This window comes from Camelus ferus, chromosome 13, assembly GCF_009834535.1.
Source record: "Camelus ferus isolate YT-003-E chromosome 13, BCGSAC_Cfer_1.0, whole genome shotgun sequence".
NCBI lineage: Eukaryota > Metazoa > Chordata > Mammalia > Artiodactyla > Camelidae > Camelus > Camelus ferus.
In genome coordinates, this window is record NC_045708.1 from 11,549,784 (window position 1) to 11,571,834 (window position 22,051).

General features: G+C 53.2%; 1 protein-coding gene across 1 annotated transcript; it reads left to right on the forward strand.

Annotated features, from left to right (window-relative positions):
- Positions 1 to 615: 615 nt before the first annotated feature.
- PADI6 (peptidyl arginine deiminase 6) lies at positions 616 to 21,197 on the forward strand. The gene is given in 17 exon segments (XM_032494771.1): positions 616 to 707; positions 1,500 to 1,683; positions 3,410 to 3,482; positions 4,737 to 4,804; positions 5,321 to 5,435; positions 6,249 to 6,374; positions 10,793 to 10,971; positions 11,193 to 11,296; positions 13,902 to 14,013; positions 15,563 to 15,670; positions 15,882 to 16,036; positions 16,558 to 16,716; positions 16,822 to 16,943; positions 17,977 to 18,035; positions 18,037 to 18,048; positions 19,442 to 19,603; positions 20,750 to 21,197. Coding segments are annotated over 17 exon segments (2,064 nt in total). The 3' UTR covers positions 20,984 to 21,197.
- The last annotated feature ends 854 nt before the right edge of the window (positions 21,198 to 22,051 follow it).

Below are 22,051 nucleotides of genomic sequence, written 5' to 3' on the forward strand. Positions count from 1 at the left end.
GCAACTTTTAACAAGCCCCAGATCCTGGATCATATTTGCAACCACCAGAGCACTGAGAACCAGGGGTCCAGCATTTTGTACCTTACCTAGTCAATCTCCAGAAAACATACACCTTAGAATTGAGGTCCCAGAGCTAGAGATGTTGCCACGTGCCCCTATCCTGACCACAGCCCCACGCACCGCCTGCAGATAATTGCTTCTGACAACTTCCAGCTGAGTCAATCCTCCAGGGCCGGGTTGACCAGTCCCAAGCACCAGCTTCCCAGATCCCCTCTCTGCTCCCAGCTGGAGAACAGAGACCTAGGCAGCCAGCCTCAGCCTCCTCAGGTCTGCAGGCACCAGCTGCTTAATAATAGGGATGCACGGACTCTAACCCCAGCTGCTTCTCCCCAGCATCCTCCTCTGCATCTCTGCTCCTACCAGCAAGCCTCCTGGAGAAAATCAGTTACATTTGGGCAGCTACTCAAGCCTCCTTAACAAGGGGGCGGGCTGGAGATGCCCTGAGCCCATAAGAGGGGAGGGAGATGGGGCGTCCCAGAATCATCTGAGGCCACTGTGTTGACTGAGGGCTGCTGCTGTGCAGGTCTGGGGGTGGTCAGCTTGGAAGGCTGTGCCATGTCCTTCCGGAGCCTTGTCCATCTCTCCCTGGACAGTCCTGCTCATGCCATTTGTGTGGTGGGCATGGAAATCTGCTTAGATCTCAGTGGGTGAGGAGCTGGGGGCTCTGCCAGGCTGGCTGGGGGCAGGTCTGGGCAGGGAGGCTGGTGCCTGGCTCCCTTCCTAGGGCTGCCCCTGGACTATGTGCAAGTCGGGGGTTACCTCCATCTTCTGTATCTTCCCCCACCGTCCTGCCTCATCTCAGAGAGCCTAGTTTGGGTCTTTAAGGGCTTCCCAGTCCTGATGCTGTGGGATTTGGACCTAAATTTGGCTTCTGCCTCTCATGGTCCATGGGGACTTAGAAGCAAGTGCCTTGCCTTCTCTCGGTCCCCTTACCTGTGAAATGGGGGTGAGATTTGCTCTCAAGGCAGACATGAGGATTAAGTGAAGGAGGCCCCTGTAGATTGAACCATCAGTGGGGAGGTAAGGACTTGCTCACAAGGAGCCACGTCTTCCCCCTACGTCACAGCTCAGATGTTCCAAGTCCCAGGCCATGTTTTTCACCTATGGGGATCCCTTTTGGTTCAGACAAATGGTTTTCCCCTTCTTGGGATTTGGGAGCTTATAAATAAGATGTAGCTTGGTAATTTCTAGAGCATCGGTGGGAGAGTGTGGTCTGGGCTGGAGCTTGGAGGGAGGACACGGGGGTCCTTGCAGCAGGGCATGTAAGAGTAAGGCTGAAGTTGCAAGGACCCCCAAAACTGCCCTGACTATAAGTAAGGGTGCTTCAGCACCTGAGAGGAGAGATGATGGGGGGCAGTCCCCTATCATGCCAACTGCACTCAAGGCTGAGAAGGTAAGGTTCTCATGCCCTAAATTCTATCTCCTTGTCGGCAAACCAGGTGTGCCCCGCCCAGCTGTGAGTCCTTCACCATCAGTGGCTCTCTGGGCGTTCTGGTCGACATCCACAATACAGTCCCAGGAAAGGCCAAGGAGGAGGCTGCCATGGCCCGGTGGCCCCTGTCTCATCCCGTGGACGTGCTGGTAAAGATGACATCCCCCAGCTCTGCCATCAATGAGGAAAAGGTAGGTCTTGGGGGAAGGTGAGGGGGACTCTCCCAGGGAAGGAGCTGACACTCTGGGGGCCTCCCTCCTGACCACTGGCGTTTCCCAAGCCCTGAGTCTGTGAGAAATCCAGTGCCAAATGTTTTGCATGTCTGTTCTTATTCAGTGCTTGCGACAAACCTGTGATGGGGGCACACCATGACCCCATATTACAGACAAAGATACGGGGTTCTGAGTCAGGGAAGGGCTCTGACCAAGCCAGTAATCTGCAGAACAGGGATTTAAGCTCAGGTATGTGTGTCTCTGAATGTGCTTCAACCACGACACTAGCTTCCAGATTTGCTGCTTTTGAAGTCTGGTTTGAAAGGTTTCGGCAACAGAACTCAAATGGGCCTTTTGGCTAAGGCTGGTCCTCCGACGAGGAGGTCTTAATAAAACCGAAGAGCTACCATGTGTTAAATGCTGAGGACTAGGTATCTTGAGTCACATCTCAGGAGGCTTGCTTTACCTCCTTTTACATACGAGGAAATAGAGGCACAGAGACCTGTCTGAACCTAAACAGTGTAACCAGTGTGGGACAGATCCAGCACCTGAGCCCAAGTCTGGGCCCTTCCTCCTGGGCAAGCTGTCTCCCTAACAGGGCACTGGGGTCGGGGGAGGTAGATACCCACCTGGTAGAACAGGCTCGTCAGGTCAGGCGCTGGTGATTAGAACCACTCAGTACCCAGGCCACACCCCCTGCCAATCAAATCAACCTCTCTGGGTGGGACCCCGGCTTCTGGAGTTCACAGCTCCCCAGGTGACTCCAATGTGAAGCTGAGGGTGAGAACAGCTGAGGAAGCCCATTCAGGACCAGGGGGCTTGTGTCAGCAGAACCTGCTGGTAGTTAGAGGGTTAAGCTGGGATGACGGGGCGGTGGCGGGTGAGGACACATCCCATTCGACACTCTGTGCCAAGGGCAGGCAATTCCCTAAGAGGCAGGAAGTCTACTTAGATAAGACTGAGCATCTCACAGATAAAGATGAAGGCTGTGATGGGTCCCAGCTGAGCCCAGAGGACCTGAGGCGCTTTCTCTGCCCAGGGCTCAGCCTCCAGCACCATCGAGAGTGAGATGCTTACTCCTGGCCGCAGCTAATGGCTAGTTTCCTGGTTTACGATGAAGGCCTGTGGTCAAGGCCAGTGGCTGAAGGGCAGGTCTTTGCCTAAAGTATAAAGGGTCCTTGGAGGCAGAGGTTGGTGTGGGACGCAGGAAAGACTGAGTTCCCATTCCAGTCCCCACCCAGGTGTCCCACTTTCTTTTGAACAGCTTAACCCATTGGAGGCCCCACATCTCACGGCTCATCTCAGGGGGGCAACAGGTGGGATCCTCGGAGGGCAGGTGTAGTGGGAAAGACATGTAGCAGAACTTAAGTCTTGACCTCTAAAGCTGGACAGCCCCGACCATAAATCCTATGCTGTGCTTTTTTCTGGCTGAATGATTTAGTCCCTCGATCTCTCTGCCCTTGGGAGTATAGCCCACCTGGGTGGGGGGTTGTGGAGCCTCAGTGTGGAAATGCTTGGAGGGTCACGGAAGGCTGTACACAAGGGTTATTACAGTCCATGGTCCTGTACTGGCTCTCAGCGAGATGCTGGATGCTCAAAAGGTGAAATGTGAGACCAAGGTCAAATGGCCAGAATTGGGGACATGTCCTGGGGCCCTGCTCCTACCCTCCAGTGCTCCCATGGGTTCTGGGTGCTGTCTCCGCAGATTTTGGTCTCCTACTACCAGTGCAATGAGAAAGTGCCCGTGGCCACGGCTCTGCTCTACCTGACTGGCATTGGTGAGTGCAGCTCCCATCCCTGGAGACGGGGGGTGGGCTTTGCCAAGGCAAGAGGAGCTGAAGGGAGCTCTACCTGGACCAAGATGCCTCTGGTGGGTCCCGTGGATTCACTCAGTACCCACTCCCACGGTCCTGCAAAGCTCGGTCACCTCTCTGCCATGCTCGCCACTGACCTCATTCCAAGAGGCAATCAGAACGACCACGTGTTCACATCACCCACCTACCCGTGTCCGGGTCCTACATTCTGCTTCCTCTGTTACAATGGATGACACATCTGATCCCAAGTTAATCTTATCATACCAGACTCTTTTCCCTCTCACTTGTTCAAGAACATTCCTTCAGCAATTCTTACTGATGTAGGAATCCACTACCCCTCCCCCTCCTCTTTTAGATTGTTCCAGAACAAACTATAACATCTATTCCCTTAATAGGAACAAGCTGTAATGTCTATTCTCTTAAGGGACAAGATAGAATATCATTTTTTAAACTATATATATTCTTTTTCGGATTCTTTTCCATTATAGGTTATTACAAGATACTGAATATAGTTCCCTGTGCTCTACAGTAGGTCCTTGTTTATTTTAAATATAGTAGCATATCTGCTAATCCCAAACTCCTGATTTATCCCTCCCCATCCCTTCCCCTTTGGGAACCGTAAATTTGTTTTCTATGTTTGTGAGTCTGTTTCTGTTTTGTAAGTCCATTTGTATCATTGTTTTTAGATTCCATATAAGTGTATCATATATTTGTCTTTCTCTGACTTACTTCATTTAATATGAATCTCTAGGTCCAACCATGTTGCTGCAAATGGCATTATTTCATTCTTTTTAATGACTAATATTCCATTACGTATAATATACCACAACTTCTTTATCCAGTCATCCGTCGATGGACATTTAGGTTGTTTCCCTGTCTTGGTTATTGTAAATAGTGCTGCTATGAACATTGGGGTGCATGTATGTTACAATGTATTCATAGACCTACTTCTATATTGTCTTCAAACTCAACTCCCCACCCTCTTCTTTAAAAAATTTTTGGGGGGGTAGTTAGGTTTTTATTTATTTATGAATACCTGGGCCTCCCCAGGCTGGCTCACGAGAAGCCCTCTGCCTCTGATGCACATTCTTCTGCTGAGCCAGCAGCATGCCCCAAAGGCTGGAGGGCCCTGATGCCAGCCTTGGGCAGCCCTGGGGCCATACCTCCAAGGCTGCATCTGCAGGTCTAGGTGGCCGAGACCTTCCCCTCCTGTTGCAGAGATCTCCCTGGACGTGGATATCTACCGCAGCGGGCACGTCGAGATGGCAAGTGACAAACAGGCCAAGGTGAGGCTGCCAGGGGCAGGGAGCAGAGAGGGCCAGGGACCCAGGAGCCAGAATCTGGCCCACGGACTCCACTTGGCCTTCATAGTGTCTCTTAAGTCAAACTGCTGCAATACAGATCAGAACAAATGATGTCCATTTCTAGCTTTTTAAAAAAACAAAACAAAACTAGAATGTCTGGTGGTACCCAGCTCGCATCCTAGCTTAGTGGTGTAGCCAACTAGACCAGAGGATCAGCTGCCCCCATTCTGATGGGTATATGTCTCCTCCGGTTTGCCGCAGACCCTGCCCACCCCAGCACTGAGGCAAGATAGGAAACTGTAACCCACATGTAGAGATCCCTTCCTCTTGGCCTGCTTACCTGATGGTACCGTCCTGTTCCTGTAGGCACTTGAGTTGGTGAACTCTGATCTAAAGCTCTCTGTCGGTCTGGAGAAAGGCTTGACTCTGCCCCTGACGTGGGGAAGCAGAGGACCTACCTGGCTTCCGGCTGAACCAACACTCCTGTCTTCTTTACAGAAAAACTGGGTCTGGGGCCCCAGTGGCTGGGGTGCCATTCTGCTTGTGAACTGTAGCCCTGCCGACATGGGCCAGCTCGTGGACAAGAAGAGCGGGAACGTGCTCTTTATGGAGGGTGAGAACAGGCCGCCGACCAGGGAGCATCACCCCCTTTCCTCCCTGGGCTCCGCCTCCCCTGGGGCTTCATGGCCCCAACCCTCAGCAAACCCTGATTCCAGGCTGATGTCCCTGCCCTGGGCCCATCCAGTCTCTGGTCAATGGCTTGAGGGCTTGAAGCTTGCAACTGGAAAGAAAGGGGGCCACTTGGCCCCATGGCAAGAGCACTGGCTCTGATATCAGATAACAAACTTACTTCCTGGCCATGCACTTGAGTGTCTTAACTTCCCTGGTCTTGTTTTGCCATCTGTAAAATGGGGATGATACAGTCAGCCTTGTAGGTGGTTGAAGATAAAATGAAGACACGAGAGGGGTAGGCGAGACCCTTCCTAAAAACTGTCTCATAGCCTGAGGGTGAGGACCCTGACTGTCCTACCAAAAGCCCTCTGGGATCTGGTCCTGACTTGTGGTTGGGACCTAGGTTCCAGGTCTCAGTGGTAGAACGGGATGTCCTGGCTCACACCAAAACTGGAGGGGAACTCTCACTGAACTGACCGTGCCAGGCCCTGTTCTAGGTGTTGGTGGGGGGACCATCTACTCCTTACAACTGATGGGGTAAATGCCAGCCACACTCAGAGTGGGGCCCCGGGGATGGCAACTTGCCTGTGGCCAGGCGGGGAGCAAGTAATAGACGTTATGTAGGCCTGGACCAGAGCGGGAGGCAGAGGGTCCTCGGTGCTCCAGTATACAAGCCCCCAGCCCAGCTGCTCCCTCCATCCATGGAGCACTGGCTTCCAGAAGGCCCTGAACTTTATCCTTGTCTTTTGCTCAGAAATAAAGGGTCTGTCCCAGATGACACTGAAAGTTGAGGGGCCCAGCTGCGTTTTAAAGAAATACCGGCTGGTTCTCCACACCTCCAAGGAAGAGTCGGAGAAGGCGAGAGTCTACCGGCCAAAAAGTGAGTGCTTTTCAGCGGGCCAGGGCGAGTTGTGGCCACATCTACTCCGGGCAGGGTCTCTGTCAGAAGCCTGCTGGGGACCCAGAGCTGCAGGGCAGGTTCTGTTATGGCCGGACTTGTGTCCCTGGGATTCTCTGGCTGCTCCTTCACCATAGGCTAAGTCTGTACACGTGGGTGAGTCACTGTGCCTCCAAAGCACTTCCCCAGTGGGGGCCAGGATAGGTCCCGCCTGCAGGATTTTCATAGCTGGAAGAGGAGCGATGGGTGTTAGCTGAAATGGTAGCTGTTGCCCCATAGAGATTAGAGACTGTCTTCTCCCCAGTCTTCCTGCCGTGCAAATCCATGCTTTTTCCTTTTAACTGAAACATGGTTGATTTACAATGTTGTGTTAGTTGCTGGTGTACAGCAAAGTGATTCAGTTACACTTATTCTTTTTCATTATAGGTTATTCTAAGATATTGAATATAGTTCCCTGTGCTCTACAGTAGGACCTAGTTGTTTATTTTATATACAATAGTTTGTATCCACTAATCCCAGACTCCTAATTTATCCCTCTCTCCCTTTGCCCTTTGGCAACCACAGTTTGTTTTCTATGTCTGAGTCTGTTTGTTTTGTAAATAAGCTCATTTATGTCATTTTTTTTTTAAGATTTCAAATACCATATGATATCAATTATTTTTGTCTTTCTTGGTCTGACTTCACTTAGTATGATCTCTAGGTCCACCCCTGTTGCTGCAAATAGCATTATTTCATTCTTTTTTATGGCTGAGTAATATTCCATTGTATATATGTACCACATCTTCTTTATCCATTCATCTGTTGATGGATGTTTAGGTTGCTTCCACGTCTTGGCTAATGTAAATAGTGCTGCTGGGAACATTGGGGCGCATGTATCTCTTCGAATTAGTTTTCCCCAGATATGTGCCCAGGAGTGGGATTGCTGGATCATATGGAAACTATTTTTAGTTTTTTAAGGAACCTCTATAGTGTTCTCCATAGTGGCTGCACCAAACTACACTCCCACCAGCAGTGTAGGAGTGTTCTCTCTTCTCTCCAGCATTTTTCGTTTGTGGACATTTTAATCATAGCCATTCTGATCAGTGTGAGGTGATACCTCATTGTAGTTTTGATTTGCATTTCTCTGATAATTAGTGATACTGAGCATCTTTTCATGTGCCTATTTGCCTTTGTACAAATCCATCTATTCCTTAACCAGGACTCCACTACGTTAGGTTTCTAGAATTTAGGGTCCAGGAAGCCAGAGCCGCAGCTATGCCAGCCTGTCCGTCCAGGCACCACACCACAGCCCTTTACCTGGCAGGCAGGCGGCTTGTCTCTGTTCTACAGATGAAGGCACAGAGGGCTGCTTGTTTAGAAAGGGAACATGTCTGATGCCAGCAAAATGCCCTTGAACAAACCTAAACAGATTTGGTATTCAGTGCCTCAGAGTTGAGATTTAACCCTTTACTATCTCCCTTTTTTTTTTAAAACTACTTTTTGAGGGAGGGTAATTAGGTTTATTTTATTTTTGGAGGAGGTACTGGGGACTGAAACCAGGACCTCGTGCATGCTAAGCATGAGCTCTACCACTGAGCTATATCACCACCCCCTCGCCCCACTACCTCCTTTTCAAAAGCCAGCTGCTTCAGCTGGGCAACTAGGGGAGCCCTGTGATTTATAATGGACCTTCTCTGTCTCCAGGATGGGAGGGCACATCTTAGCTACTTTTCATCCACACTCAGAGGCCTCGGCTCCAAGTCTTCGCTCCGTCTCTTCCGCAGACCATAGGTCACAGCTGGACTTGGAAGTGACCTGGGTCTAGCAGAAAAGGCAGCCCAGGCTGTATGTGGTCCTTCTACAGGCAGGCTAGAAGTGAGCCCTAACAACCACGGGTCTAGGCCCGGTTCGGGCCATGAGGATGGCTCTGGCCCCACGAAGCCCACCACGTCCAGGCAGCTCTAGGTGGGCTGGGCTGGGTGGTCCTTGGAGCATGTTCAGGAGTCCAGCGATCTGTGTACCTGCTCAGGATTCTGTACTTCGAGCTACCTACCTGCCTTTAACTTAAGAGTATTCAAAAACCTAGGGCAGGGAAACAGCACACTGCATTAACACGTCTTCCAGGTCATTCTGAAGTGACCTGAAGTTTGAGAGCCACTAGTCTAAAAAGATATAGCATAGGAGTTTAAGAAGTTTCAGAGAAATTGAAAGGGCCTAAGGTTCTAGAAACAAAAGGAACATAGTGATGAACTGTGGCCAGTGCTATTAAGATACTAAGATGCTGCATCAATGGGAAAGTCTCAGTTTTCAAAGCCAATCATTAGTGACCTTGATAAGAACAGTGGGGATTTAAAAGAAAAAAAAAACCTAGAAGTGAAATGGGCAGCAGGCACAGTGAATATAGACCAGGGAAGGAACCTAACATAGAGGGAACCACTGGAGGCAATGACTGGGTGGGGGCTGGCGTGGGGGAGGCGGTATCTGAAGACGGTGGAACACAGCACGTCTGTGTGCAGACAGGACTGATCCCACGGAGGTGGGGAGACTTAGGGAAATTGTAGAAACAAGTACATCAGGCTGAGAAGGGAACACGAGCAGTGTTCATGGACACAAAATGGTGCTTCTGTGTAGTGTCGAGGCCCCTCTCTGAGGCTGGATCATATCCTGAAAGGTCTTTCAGAGTGGTGGCTTCTTGAGGCCAGAGTTGAGGTCTTGGTGTGGGAGCTGACCGTGTGTGCAGGGAGGGGTTGAGTGATGGATCTTGGAAGGTGAGGAGGGTGGAAAGGAGTGAGGGTGAAGGGTGGGAACTGGCAGTAAAGAAAGTTTGGGGCTGAGAGCTCAGATGAGCTGAAAAGGCTGGGAGAAGATGTCAGATCTGTTTGGAGGTGGTGTCGGGGCCATGAGCCTTGACTTTGGTGTCTGAGATGGTGCAGAACTTGAGTTTACTGAAGTCAGGTCGAAGAAGAGACTGGATGGTCTGGTCTATGGTGTCAGTGGTAATGACTACACTAGCGGTGGAGACAAGCCAGTGCTAGAACAATCCACGGAGGATGGCAGGGGTGGCAGTCAGGGACAGCGGGGAAGGAGGCAGGTGGCAGTATTTTCAGGTATTATTACCTGGGAGCACGCCCTTCCAAGGGATTAGGATTCTTGAAGAAGAAATGGTCTAGAAGTGCCAGCAAAGGTCAGAAGGTACCTGCCACACCTCCAGGCGCAGTGGTTCCTGGAAGGCAAGAGGAAGGAACATAGTTCAAAGAAGTGTTGGCTCTGGGCCCTGGGGCTCCAGCTCTGGAAGAAGAGGCACGTTACCTACTCCAAAAGCCTAGAGCAGGTGGACAGATGGCCGAGGACCAAGCAGGGGCTGAGGGAGTGGAGGCAGGGAGAGTTTAGAGAAGCCCAGCTGAGCAGTGAGTGGGAGCAAGGCCAGCCTGTGAGGCTGACAGCAGGAAGGGCCTTCTAAAGGACACCGTGTTATGGCCGGGTCCTAGGGCTTCAGGCCACCTTTTCCACATAGCGGCAGATGATCATTCCAGCACCTTCCCTAAAGGGTGGTGAGGATTCAAATGAATCTGTTGCCACAGTTGCTGGCTTGTAATAAATCCACAAGGAACCTTTAGCTGTGCTTGAGAACAAGCAAGCAGAGATTTGAGAAGGCCCCCAGCAGCTGGAGAGAGCCCAGGTGGTGGCCAACCATGACCCAGTGCATGTGGTTGGGAACCTCGCAGCCCACCTGCTGAGAACCCTGGGCTGGGGGCCTATGGAGATGCGGGTGGAGTTGTCAGGTCTCGCCCCCCTCGAGGCCTGGCTCAGCAAGGAAGCCTCCGGGCGGACTAGCAGCAGGGCGCCACACGGGTTCTCCCCCAGCTCTGGGGCTGTCCAGCCGGCCCAGCCAGACCAAGGGCAAGCCTGTGGCCAGCGCTTGTGAGGAGGGTCTTCTGCAGAACTGCCTGTCACTCAAGGCTGCCTGGGGAGGGGCAGCCCCACTCAGGTGGTTGCTGTGTTACAATCCAGAGCAGGAGGCCAGTGAACCAGGCCAGGGCCCAGGCTTGTATCAGACTTTTCCGACGAGGCTGCCAAGCCCACCTTTGTACACAGTATCTCACCTTTAAGATTCAGGACATTCTCCCCAAAACTGGTCAAAGCCCAGAACCCTCCACTGATTCATCACCCCTTGAAGGCTGGCGTTTTACCTGCGTCACAGCTCCTGACACAGAATAGGTGAGTAACTGGCCCTGGTTTGTGAACAAAGACCTGTTGTCCACTAAGCCTGAAACACCAGAGACGCAGGGACCAGAAAGGCAGCTTGGCCCCCGCTCTCCTGGGGCTCCGGGCCTGGCTTCCGACCTGAGGAACGTGCCATCAGATGTGGTGACAGGCACTGGGCTCCTTCAGCAGCCGGTCTGTCCTTCTCTCCTTCCTAGAAGACAGCTCCAGCTCCTTCGAGCTGGTGCTGGGGCCTGACTGGCATACCTATACGTTTGCCCCCCTCGAAAAGAACTTGATGGAAACTTTCTACATTGAAGCCGTGGAGTTCCCATCCGCCAGCTTCTCGGGCTTGATTTCCTACTCGGTCTCCCTGGTGGAAGAGTCTCAAGACCTGGTACGTCCCCGGGGGGGCACAGGGCCCTCAGAGGAGGCAGGAAATTGGGGCTGCGTGAGTGGAGCTAGGGTGTCAGGCCACCTTCGGGAGAGTGCGCTGCAGAGGACGGGGAGGGCCCGGGGTGTGCTGGGCTGAGCAGCTGCAGGCCCTGGGGTGAGGGGTGGGGTAGGGACGGGAGACGTGGAACCAGGTCACCAGCAGGACCCCATCTTGTATCGCAGTTAATTCCAGAGACCCTGCTGTACAAAGACACGGTGGTGTTCCGGGTAGCTCCTTGCATTTTCATTCCCACCACTCAGATGCCTCTAGAGGTTTACCTGTGCAGGTAAGAAACCCTCCAGCTGCCAGTGCGGGTCACTTCCATAACCGCTGCGTCATCCTGTTGGTCGGTGGGGCCAGGTGGGTAGAGATGATTAGACTTCTCACCAGGAAGGTGACGTCCTTCCACCCGAGCCGCCTGGTCCCACCCCCAAGACAGTCATCCGATGATGCTCGTCTGAATACTTAACACTTCCAGGGCTAGGGCTGGAGCAGTGGACAGACAGTCCCCCTCTGTTCTTATGGGGAGACGCAAACAGCATGGTTTCAGGTAGAATCAAGCGCTAGAAAGCTGGGAAAAAGGATGGAGTGGTAAGGATGAGACTTTTCCAGGGACAGCAAGGAGGCCTGCTGACCAGGAGGAGCGGGGCAGAGGGAGGGACGACAGGGCCTGGGTAAGCTGGGCCTCGTGGACTCGGTATGTTTGGGCACAGCCTCCGGGGCTGTAACAGACCCCCAAACCCAGTGGTTTGAAGTTTACCTTCTCCCACCCAGATGCCTACAGTGGCAATCAGGGGCTCTGGTTCCTTCAGTCTGGGGATAACGCTTTCCCCTGGGGCCACAGCCTCATGTTGACAATGGAGGCTGAGGTCGGGGAGTCTCAAGGCTTCGGCCCCACCCCCAGGAAAGGGGAGGAGCCAAAGTCTGGGCAAAGCTGCCCATTTGTTGTGGCTGGGGTCTGGGGTCTGTTAGTCTCCTGAATGGCCGAGGGCCTGAAGAGGTACGGGCCACAACAACAGCAGGGAAGCCAGGATGGGTCTCTGGCTCTGTGGCTGCAGAAGGGGAGAAAAGATCCTGGCAGGTAAAACCCACGGGAAACCATCAAGGGTTCTGTCTGTACAAGCACTCTGGCCTTGCGGAAAACCAGGGGTACACATAAAAGGCAGAAAGCAGTTCAGCTCTTATAATAGTGTGGGCCAGATGCAGCAGCGTCTTGGGCTGGCGTGGCAGGAGCACAGTGGTGAGATTCAGGATTGCTTGGAAGGTAGAGGGCCGGACCCCCCAACCCTGCCTCACCTGCAAGGTTAGCTGATGCATGAGGTGCAAAAACCAAGCGTGCCCCCTGGGTTTGGGGTCTGTAACAAGATGGTGATGTCTGGGGTCAGGGAAATCAGTGCTTTGGTTCTGGTGACTTAAAGTTGAAGACATCCAGGAGCTTTCTAAGTATCTGGAGTCCAAGGGAAAGTCTGGCAGCTGGCGATGAGTTGGGCACCCCTGGCAAGTGGAGAGGGTTCAGAGGCACAGGCCTGGCTGAGTTCATGGCAGGAGGGAGTGTATTCTGGGAAGATGCTTGAGAAGTGAGCTCTGGAGCAATCCAACACTTGTCTCCAGACAAGACACTAGCAAAGAAGCCTGAGAAGGAAGAGGGAGTTCAGATCAAAACCAGGAGAGCAGAGACCTAGAGGTTAAGAGCAGGTGATACCAGGTAAGGGGCCAACCATGTGAAACTCCGAGAGGAAACGAGTAAGATACCCATTGGATTTCGCAAGATGGAGGTCGCTGTGCAGAAAGTGATCCCAAGGGGTGGGTTTGAAAGTTTGACCTGGCTGCACTGAGGGAAGAAAAATGGCTCTTCCATGGGAGGGCTGCTAGGGAAGTAGGGTCCACGGAGGGACACCAGATTTCAGAATGAGATGGTAAAAGGGAAGAGCTTGAGGGATTTTGCTGATAATAGATATCCAGATACCATATTTTATCTTTTGTATCTGAAGACAGAAGTTCACTCACAGGAGTCATCTGCTAAAACTGATTTTTCTAAGACTCTCCCACAGTGGTGGCATTCAGGCATGGCTTGATCCAGCTTAGCCACAGATGGCCCATAAGACTGGGGCTACATTCCTTTCCCCCAACACACATGTCAGACTGTTCCAGACCTCATCAGGCTGGTCAGTTCCCTGTAGTCTTGTCTGTGTAGACTCAAGAAATAGGTTCTTTGGAAGAATAGCATAGAATAGCAGTTCAAGTTCTTTTGGACCTAGAACTAGACAAGAACCTGAATTTTGACACTCCCAGTGGTGACGTTGCTGGCATTCAACTCATGAGGACTGTTTATAAAATGGGAGACCTTAACGTCAGCCTCAGACATCACTATTCATCTCCAACAAGAAATGAAAGGCCACTGTGGACCATAAGCCTGGTGCTGTGCATGATGGCACTAAGACCTTGGGGTTCAAGACCCACCCCCTGCCACCTATATGAATAGGACAACCTCATTAGCCATCTCAAGGGGGCACTCAGCTTCTTGGGGAGAAAAATACAACCCTTTCAGGGAGAGAAAAGCCCTCTGGGTAGACTGAGGCAGGAGAGCCTGGGGTGGTTCCTAGGTTGCCTGGGCAGGGGTAGACTGTCACTGCAGAGGAGGCTATGAGCAGGGTCCTAGGCCACCAGAGCAGAGACGGACATTAGCGATTCTTGACCTGACTCTGCCGTGAGCTAAATCGAGTCATACTGGCAAGACACACCCGGAGCTACCAGCTGGTGCTCCATGAGGTGGGGGGACAGCAGCTCTGCTGACCTCACAGGTGGGGGCCCCCTTCCCCTGGGACAGCGAGGTCACCACCAGTGGGGGAGCCTCGAAAGTCTTCCCAGAGCCGGCTTCTCTCCCGTGGCAGAGAGCTGCAGGTCCAGGGGTTTGTGAACACGGTGACGTTGCTGAGTGAGAGGAGTAACAGCCAGGTGGCATCCGTCTACGAGGACCCCAACCGCCTGGGCAGGTGGCTCCAGGTAACGGGGGAGGGGTGGGGGAGACACCACGGGCGGCACATACAGACTTCACCAGCTTACATTTAACCTTCTGGTGAAGCTGAGAATGACCAGAGGCATCTTTGTTCTTAGGATCTCAGTGGGGGCTGAGATGAAATGACCTTCTAAGTCACAGCCACTAGGGGGTAAAGCTTAGAGTCCAACTTCCTCCCGTTCCGGAATGTACGTGTTCAAGAGGACAGAATACCTAACCCTGAGCCCCAGACATGTGAGGGTCTGATGCTGACAGCTCCAGGCTGGCAGAGCCAGGGCACTGCCCCAGGATCCAGCCCAACCCTGGCAGAGCAGGAATTCTTGAGCCCAATCTTTTGAGGTCTGGCGCTCTATTCTCTGCAAATAATGAGCACCCTTCTAAGTCCTAGAGATGAAAGAGACTGGGACAGATACTGCTCCTGCTCCTACAGTAATAGAACTCTAAGTGCTGTGAAAGCAAGAAAGTGAGATGACCTAGTGAGTTACTAGAGCAAACGCTAGGTGACTCGGGGTAGTCAGGGAAATTGTCCAACTCAGGAAACAAGGAGCTGGCCATGCAAAGGTTGTGGCTGTGGGGTGGCATGGAAGTAGGAACCCTTCGGGCACAGGACCAGCGGACTGAAGATCGTCATGTAGGGGTGGGCTTGGAGGATTTGAGGAACAGGAGGGCTCGTGTGGCCAGATCAGAGTGAACAAACGTCAAAGGTAAGAGCTAAACTATGTATCAGGGACCTTGTTAAGCCAAGGTAAGGAAGAGAAGGAAAAAATCCAAAGCAAAATGAGATGCTATTAAATGGTATGAATCTGGGGAGTCGAACGTTCTGACTTAGGTTTTAAAAAGACTTTCTGGGTAGGGGTGGGGGGATAAATTAGGAGTTTGGAATTAGCAGATACAAACTATTATATACAGAACAGATAAACAACAAGGTCCTACTGTATAGCATGGGTGACTATATTCAATAGCCTGCAATAACCTATAACAAAAAAGAATAAATGTATGTATAACTGAATCACTATGCTATGTACCAGAATGGCCACGCTATACACCAGAAACTAAAACAACATTGCAAATTAAACAAAACAAAATTGCAATTAAAAAAAAAAACCCTCTGGCTGAGAAAGAGAGCCAGCTTTAGGAATGGGGGAGAATAGAAGGGATGCCGATTGGAGGGCCATGTAGGAGCATGGGGAAGAGGTGACCTTCGCCTAGGTGGCTTCCCCTGAATGGTACTAGAGATGTTTTGGAAATAAAGCCAACAAGGTTGGTCTCATGGATTGAGTTGCAGAAGATGAGGAAAAGAAGAATCTTCAGTGACTCATCAGGTTTTGAACCTGATGAATAGAAGGTCAGGGAATGCCCCCAAGAAAGAGGAATGACTGAGCAGGGTTTTGAGGGCTGAACAGGAGTTGGCAGGAAGAAGGGGGCTCTCTCTGGAGGTGGCCCCTGTCCGGTGAGCACTGTGGCTGGAAAACTGGGGCAAGGAAAGTAGTTGATGACGCAAGAGCAACTCACACCTTGTTTCTCTGTCTCCTCCAGGATGAAATGGCCTTCTGTTACACCCAGGCTCCCCACAAGACTGTTTCCCTGGTCCTCGACACCCCTCGGGCCCTCAAGCTTGAAGATTTCCCCATGAAATATTCACTGGTGCGGGGCTCAGTTTGGCTGATCTGAATTCAGTCCAACTTCTCAAGCCTGGTGCCTGCCTAGAAGTGACGGATGCCGGGGTGGGGTAGGGCCCAGGCGGCCTCGGGGAACTGGGGGTGGGGGAGTCTACCTGAGAGTCTGGACTAGGGTAAAACTGAGGCTTAAGGCCCATCCCTCCTAACACCCCTGCCCCGGCTGGGTCTTCCTCCAGAGCCCGGGGATTGGCTACATAATCCAGCGCACCAAGGACCATAGGGTGGCCAGCATGGATTCCATTGGGAACCTGATGGTGTCCCCACCTGTCAAGGTCGAAGGGAAAGAGTACCCCCTAGGCAGGATCCTCATTGGCGGCAGTTTTTACCCCAGGTGAGGCAAGAGGCCAGGTGGCGGCCAAATGTCTTAAAATTGGAGGGACCCTGGTAGTTCTGCTGGGTGGACCTGATTCCCAGAGGACTCGGCAGGTCATCTGCTCTGGACCTTAAACGGTCATGTCAAGACATCTGTGTCTTCCAGTCACGTGGGAGACTGAGGTAGAAAAAGCTGATGAAGGACACATTTGGAGTGGTGATTTCAGGGTTTCAACTGAAACAGGAAAAATTTGGTTGGCAGTTGACAGGCTGTTCCTGCCACAGGATGTGTGGCTAGATTTCTTGGTGGCCATTAATCCAAATCCAGGAAATACTTGTGTCCCAGGGTTCAGTCTTTATCTAGAACACCTTGGCTCAGTCATGAATTGAGCCACAGTTAGGGATTCTTAATAACCATCTATGGGCCAGTCAGTGGTTGGAGCGGCCAGTTACCTGAAGGTAGCTGGCACTCACCGAGGAGCTGGCAGCTCACCTGGGCCATGCCTGGCTTGAGAGCTGTTCTTTCCGTCTTCCCTTTAGCAAGGAGGGCCGGGACATGAGTAAGGCCCTCCGGGACTTCCTCTATGCCCAGCAAGTCCAAGCGCCGGTGGAACTCTTCTCCGACTGGCTGATGGCGGGTCACATCTGTGAGTTCATGTGCTTCATCCCCGCACAGTACAAGCAGGAGGGAGAGAAAGGTTTGTGTTGGGGGCTGGAGAGGATGTCTCCCGCCCTCTTCTGGAGACTCCTGGAAGCTTCTGGAGGGGAAGCTAGCATCTGACTCCAGTTCCTTGTTTCCTAGGACTTCCGGTTACTCCTGGCTAGCCCCAGCTCCTGCTACAAACTGTTCAAGGAGAAACAGAAGGAGGGCTATGGAGACATGCCTCTGTTTGAAGAGGTTAGAAAAGATCAGCTCATTTCTAATGGTAAGAGGATCCTTCACAATAGAGCAGAGGCAGCCCCTTCTGACCCGGATGCCCTTTCTAGAGAGCCATTTCCGCTTGGTTCCTCCTGGTAGAAGGGATCTCAGGGAAGCATGAAAGCCTCACACGTGCTGTATGACAGCATCCCTAGAATATACGTGAAGGGGACCTTCATTAGCAAATAGACAGCTCCACGTGGCGGTGGGAGGGGGAGTAAGATACAAACCAGATGCTACCAACACTAGTGTCTGGACCTGTTCAGGGAGTGCTGGGTTCAGTACCTGGGCGTGGGGACTTCAGGGTCTCCTGGTCACCCTGAAGGAAGACATAAGTGGACAAGCACACATTGTGGAGCCTGGTGCCACACCAGTTTTCCTAAATCTTTGGGGGACCTAGAAAAGGAGTGGGAGTGTCAGAGTTCTCAAGAACCTCGCTACTCCAAGTGTGGCCCGAGCACCAGCACCACCTGGGAGCTGGTTAGAAATGCAGAATTTTGGGCCAACCTTTGGGGTGGGGCCCAGGATCACATGGTCCAGGAGTGCTCATGGAAGGTGACACTGAGCATGAGCCGCCTGTCACACACCACATGCTGAAGACCTGGTGCTAACTCAGTTGATGAACTGGGCAACTGAGGGATGAAGTTAACCTGGTCAAGACACAGGTGGGAGGCAGCCAGGTTGTACTGGTCAGAAGACACAGAGGTGCCCAGGTGAGAGGTGAGTGGAGGCTGACGTCACCTGCTAACCTGTCCCAGGCTGTCTCTCAAAGCCCATCAGAGGCTACTCCCCTCCTACCAGGGACTGAGTGGCTGGTTGTGGCAGAAGTCCTCCCTGGGCTTCCACGGACCCCAGATGTCGGTCCTCAGATGTGACATTTGACCTAGATGGGTCCCCAGAGCTGAGCTGGGCATCTACCATAGTCACTGGTCTGAGAAGACACCGGCTGGCTGTGCCCAGGGCGGGAGTGTGCCCGGCTCTGGACAACGCTGCCCGCTCCCTGGCCTGCAGGCCTGTCCACCCTCTCCTTCTTTCTACAGGGAGGGAGGCCAGTACCATCAACCAACTTCTGGCTGATGAAAACATGAGAAAGCAGAACTGACTATGTGGAGGTAGGGGCCAAGGATGTGGGGGACCTTCTCCAAAAGGCAGGGGGAGGCAATGGCAATCCCACCAGTGGGTCCCTGACTGAGCAACAGCTGGGACCCAGCATCACACACAGTACCTTAACTCTGGTCCTCAAAGTTACCCTCAGGTAAGAGCCATCTTGTCTACGAGGAGAGAAGGGCTCAGAGGAAAACCACCAACTTAAGCTGATGAGCTGGGGAACCAGGTCTGAACCGGAGTGTGACTCCCAAGTCATCTAGTGTGTGACCAGAAGCCAGTGCAGTGGCTCAGCATCCTCCCGGCAGAGGACCACCCCCAACCTGGCACACGCGTGCACACACACACGCACACACACACACACAACCAACCCACCACACACACACACACACACAACCAACCCACCACACACACACACACAACCAACCCACCACACACACACACACACAACCAACCCACCACACACACACACACACAACCAACCCGCCACACACACACACACAACCAACCCGCCACACACACACACACAACCAACCCGCCACACACACACACACAACCAACCCGCCACACACACACACACAACCAACCCCCCCCCCCACACACACACACACAAACAACTTCCCTAGGAAGCACTGAGCACCTGAGACTTGAACACACCAGGGCCTTCTCAACGCTTCCTGGATGAAGCAGCCCTTCGTCTCAGAATCACCCAGCACCTCGGCTCTCTTTCAACATGAATCACAGGCTGAGAAGCAGTTCCCAAAAAAAATCCAACCTGTAACAGGGAAGCCAGGGCCTGAAGAAGGGCAATGACGTGCCTGAGGTCACCTGGTCAGCCCAAGACCACTTGGCCCACCGAGTCCTCATGGTTCCTGGCCAAGGCGTGCATCATGCCCTGGCCTTGGCTGAAACTGGGGAGGCCCCCCAGCAGGGCAGTGCGGGCAGCGGCCAGGAGTGCAGTCAAAACAGCATGTCTGAGCCCTGGTGACACACACCCTGGGTGCGAGGTCGTGAGCCCTGTGTCAAGACCCACGAGATGGTTAGGAGTCGGGTATTAGCTGGTCTGAGCAGGGAAGTGCCCAGGGGTCCACGGCTCATGTCCCTTCCTAAGGAAGGAAGCGAGTGCCTGGTCTGAGGACTTATTCTTGCCCTGGCTCCCCACTCTGACCAGGACCGAGGGCCAAGGGGCCCCAAATGACAATAGAATTGGGGCCAGTAGCTGCCCTAGCCCTGATCAGCTGAGGGATCCTGGCCTCTTGAGACCAGGCCTTTTCTCTGAGCCCCTATTTCTGTGGGCTGGCCCGCCAAGTGCAGCTCCTGGCCCGCAGTCAGTGAAGAGAGGATGCAGCTGTCTCGTTACCCATGAGCTCACGCCCCTCCCGGCCCCTTCCTGCCCCTCAGAACTGCATTAATCTGAATCGTGACATCCTGAAAAGGGAGCTGGGCCTGGTGGAGAAGGACATCATCGACATCCCACAGCTCTTCTGCCTGGAGCAGCTCACCAACGTCCCCTCCAGTGAGCAGACCCAGAAGCTCTTCGCCAGGCCCTACTTCCCGGACCTGGTGAGGGGGCGAGCCAGGCGTCCCCGCGGTGGGGGTGGGGGCTGTCTGGCTTTCTTGATGTACATGGTGCTAGACTACAGGGGTGGGGGGTGGGCTGAGAGGAAGCGACATGAGAGCCCTCTGCCGTGCGGGAGGCCCCCCTCCCAGAAGCAGGTGAGCAGGGCCCAGGCTGGGTCGGACCCCGGGCTAATCCCCACACTTACGAGGTAGACGCGAGGCGGCCCACCTCAGACGGGGCGCTGCGCTTGGAGAGCTGAGGGTGGTAAGCCATCTGCGATGAGAGCACGGGCGAACTCCCTGATGGGGTCTTCCTGTCCACTCACCTGAGCCCCATTACTCAGAACTCAGAAGTTTTTAAACACCTATCTAGAGTAGGAATTGAGAATTTGGGTGTGGGTATGTAGGAGGCCCTTGTTACACTAAGTCTATTCCAAACATGGCCTACACCCAACCTTTCTCACAGTTGTGACCCATCATGTCAGCACTTGGAGTGAATTGAGACGCTTGGGCTCATCCATTCCTTGAACACTTGCAGACCTGTACTCTGAGCCGCAGGGACACAGGCCTTGCATTCATCCATCACACATGGTTATCTTTTCATTTTGTAAGTCCAGTGAGGCCCTCTGGGCCTGAAATGGAGCTGATCAGAGACCCTGGGATGGGAGTAGCTGTGGGTAGCGGTGGGAACAGCTCCTTGAGGGAGAGATGCTGGAGTTGAGATATGAAAAATGGACCTAAGTCCAATGACAGAGCTGGGGGTGGGAGCGCAGTGCAGTCAAAGTAGGCAAGATTATGGCCCAGACAAGACTAAAAGGCCAGGACAGGAGAAGGCAGCAGAGGAAGGAGCAGGGGAAGCTGGCAAAGCCAAGACTTCGGCCACGAAGGAGTTTGGCTGTGTTACTGAAACACATCAGGAGCCCTTGGAGGGCTAAGAAGTGGGTTGGAGTTTGCTCCAATTGCTGAGTGCCATCTGTCCAAGCACAGGCCTGGAGCAGGGGGCCCTGGACTTATTCCTGGTTCCACCCAGCCACATGGAGGCAGCTGTCTTCCCCTGCACTGAATCCAGTGACCTTCCTGATCTAGAAGAAGGATGGGGCCTTTCCTTCCCAGCTCTGCCCCCTGTTCATCCTGACACCTCTCTGACAGCTGCAGATAATCGTGATGGGCACAAACCTGGGCATCCCCAAGCCTTTCGGGCCCCGGATCAATGGCACCTGCTGCCTGGAGGAAAAGGTCTGCCAGCTGCTGGAGCCCCTGGGATTCCAATGCACCTTCATCGATGATTTCGACTGCTACTTGACTGAAATTGGAGACTTCTGCTCCTGTGCCAACATCCGCCGGGTGCCTTTTGCCTTCAAATGGTGGAGGATGGTGCCCTAGACCCCAGCCCCACGCCAGCATGAATGGTCCATGATCACCATTTAACAGCATCCAATTCTTGCCCTGTTCGGGGGCCCTGGAGAGTCAGGGTGCTACACCCCTCCCTCATCCTGTTCACCTGTCCCTCAGTATCCACTGGGGTGGTGATGCTGCCAGCTTGACTCCCTTGGAAAAAGATGGAAAAGTCTTCAGCTGAGAGGTTGCTGAATGTCCACTAAAGCTCTAGCCCTTCTGAATGCATTTTGGCAGTGGCCTCCTTGTTTCGGGGAAGGGGGTGAGTAACAGCTAAGGTCGGAAAGCAGGGCAGCTGGGACAGCTGTGGTCAAGCCGTCTCACTCGTGGGAGTGGGGGGCTGGGCTAATGTGGGGTTGGCGTCCTTCATCTTCGTCATCTTTGCCTGTGGGATATAATTAGGCTTAGATCAAACTCTCCAGTTTAAGCATCTGACTAGCTGGTTCTAGATGCTTGAGCAGAATGGGACAGAATCCAGGCTGGGGGGAGGGGGGAAGGACTCCCTCTGGGGACTGCTAGGAGCTGCAGGGGGCCGGCCCCCAAGGTGGGGGGGATCCTGTGCCTTGAGGACAGCTGGCTTCAGCAGGGAGGCCCTGGGCTCCTTGGTTGGCAGGTGTAGCTTCAGAGACAGGAGTAGCTGGGACAGGCCTGCATAGACCCTTGTTGAGCCTGAAGTGTCCAGGGGAGAGGAACTGCCCCCTCTGGGACCCAAAGCTGCCTATTTCCATCTCTCTGCCCACACTTACGTTAAGGGCACGTTAAGGGCACGTTAAGGGCACGAGAAAAGTAACCATCCTGAGGTTTAACCAGTGCTGCCCCACCCTACCCCTCCTCCTGCTGCTGGGAAGCTCCAAGCAGCGGAGGCACTTAGAATGGGGGCAGTCAGTGCCTGTGGGAGGTGTTGATCTAATAGCATAAAGCAGCACGCAGCCCAGAGGCTCCAAAAATGAGGACCGGTGTTGGAACATTGGTGGCTGGAGGCCTGGAGAAGCCTGGGAGCAAAGGCTGTCAACCTAGACAGAACAGACCTGGGGCCTCTGAACACGTGGCTGGCCT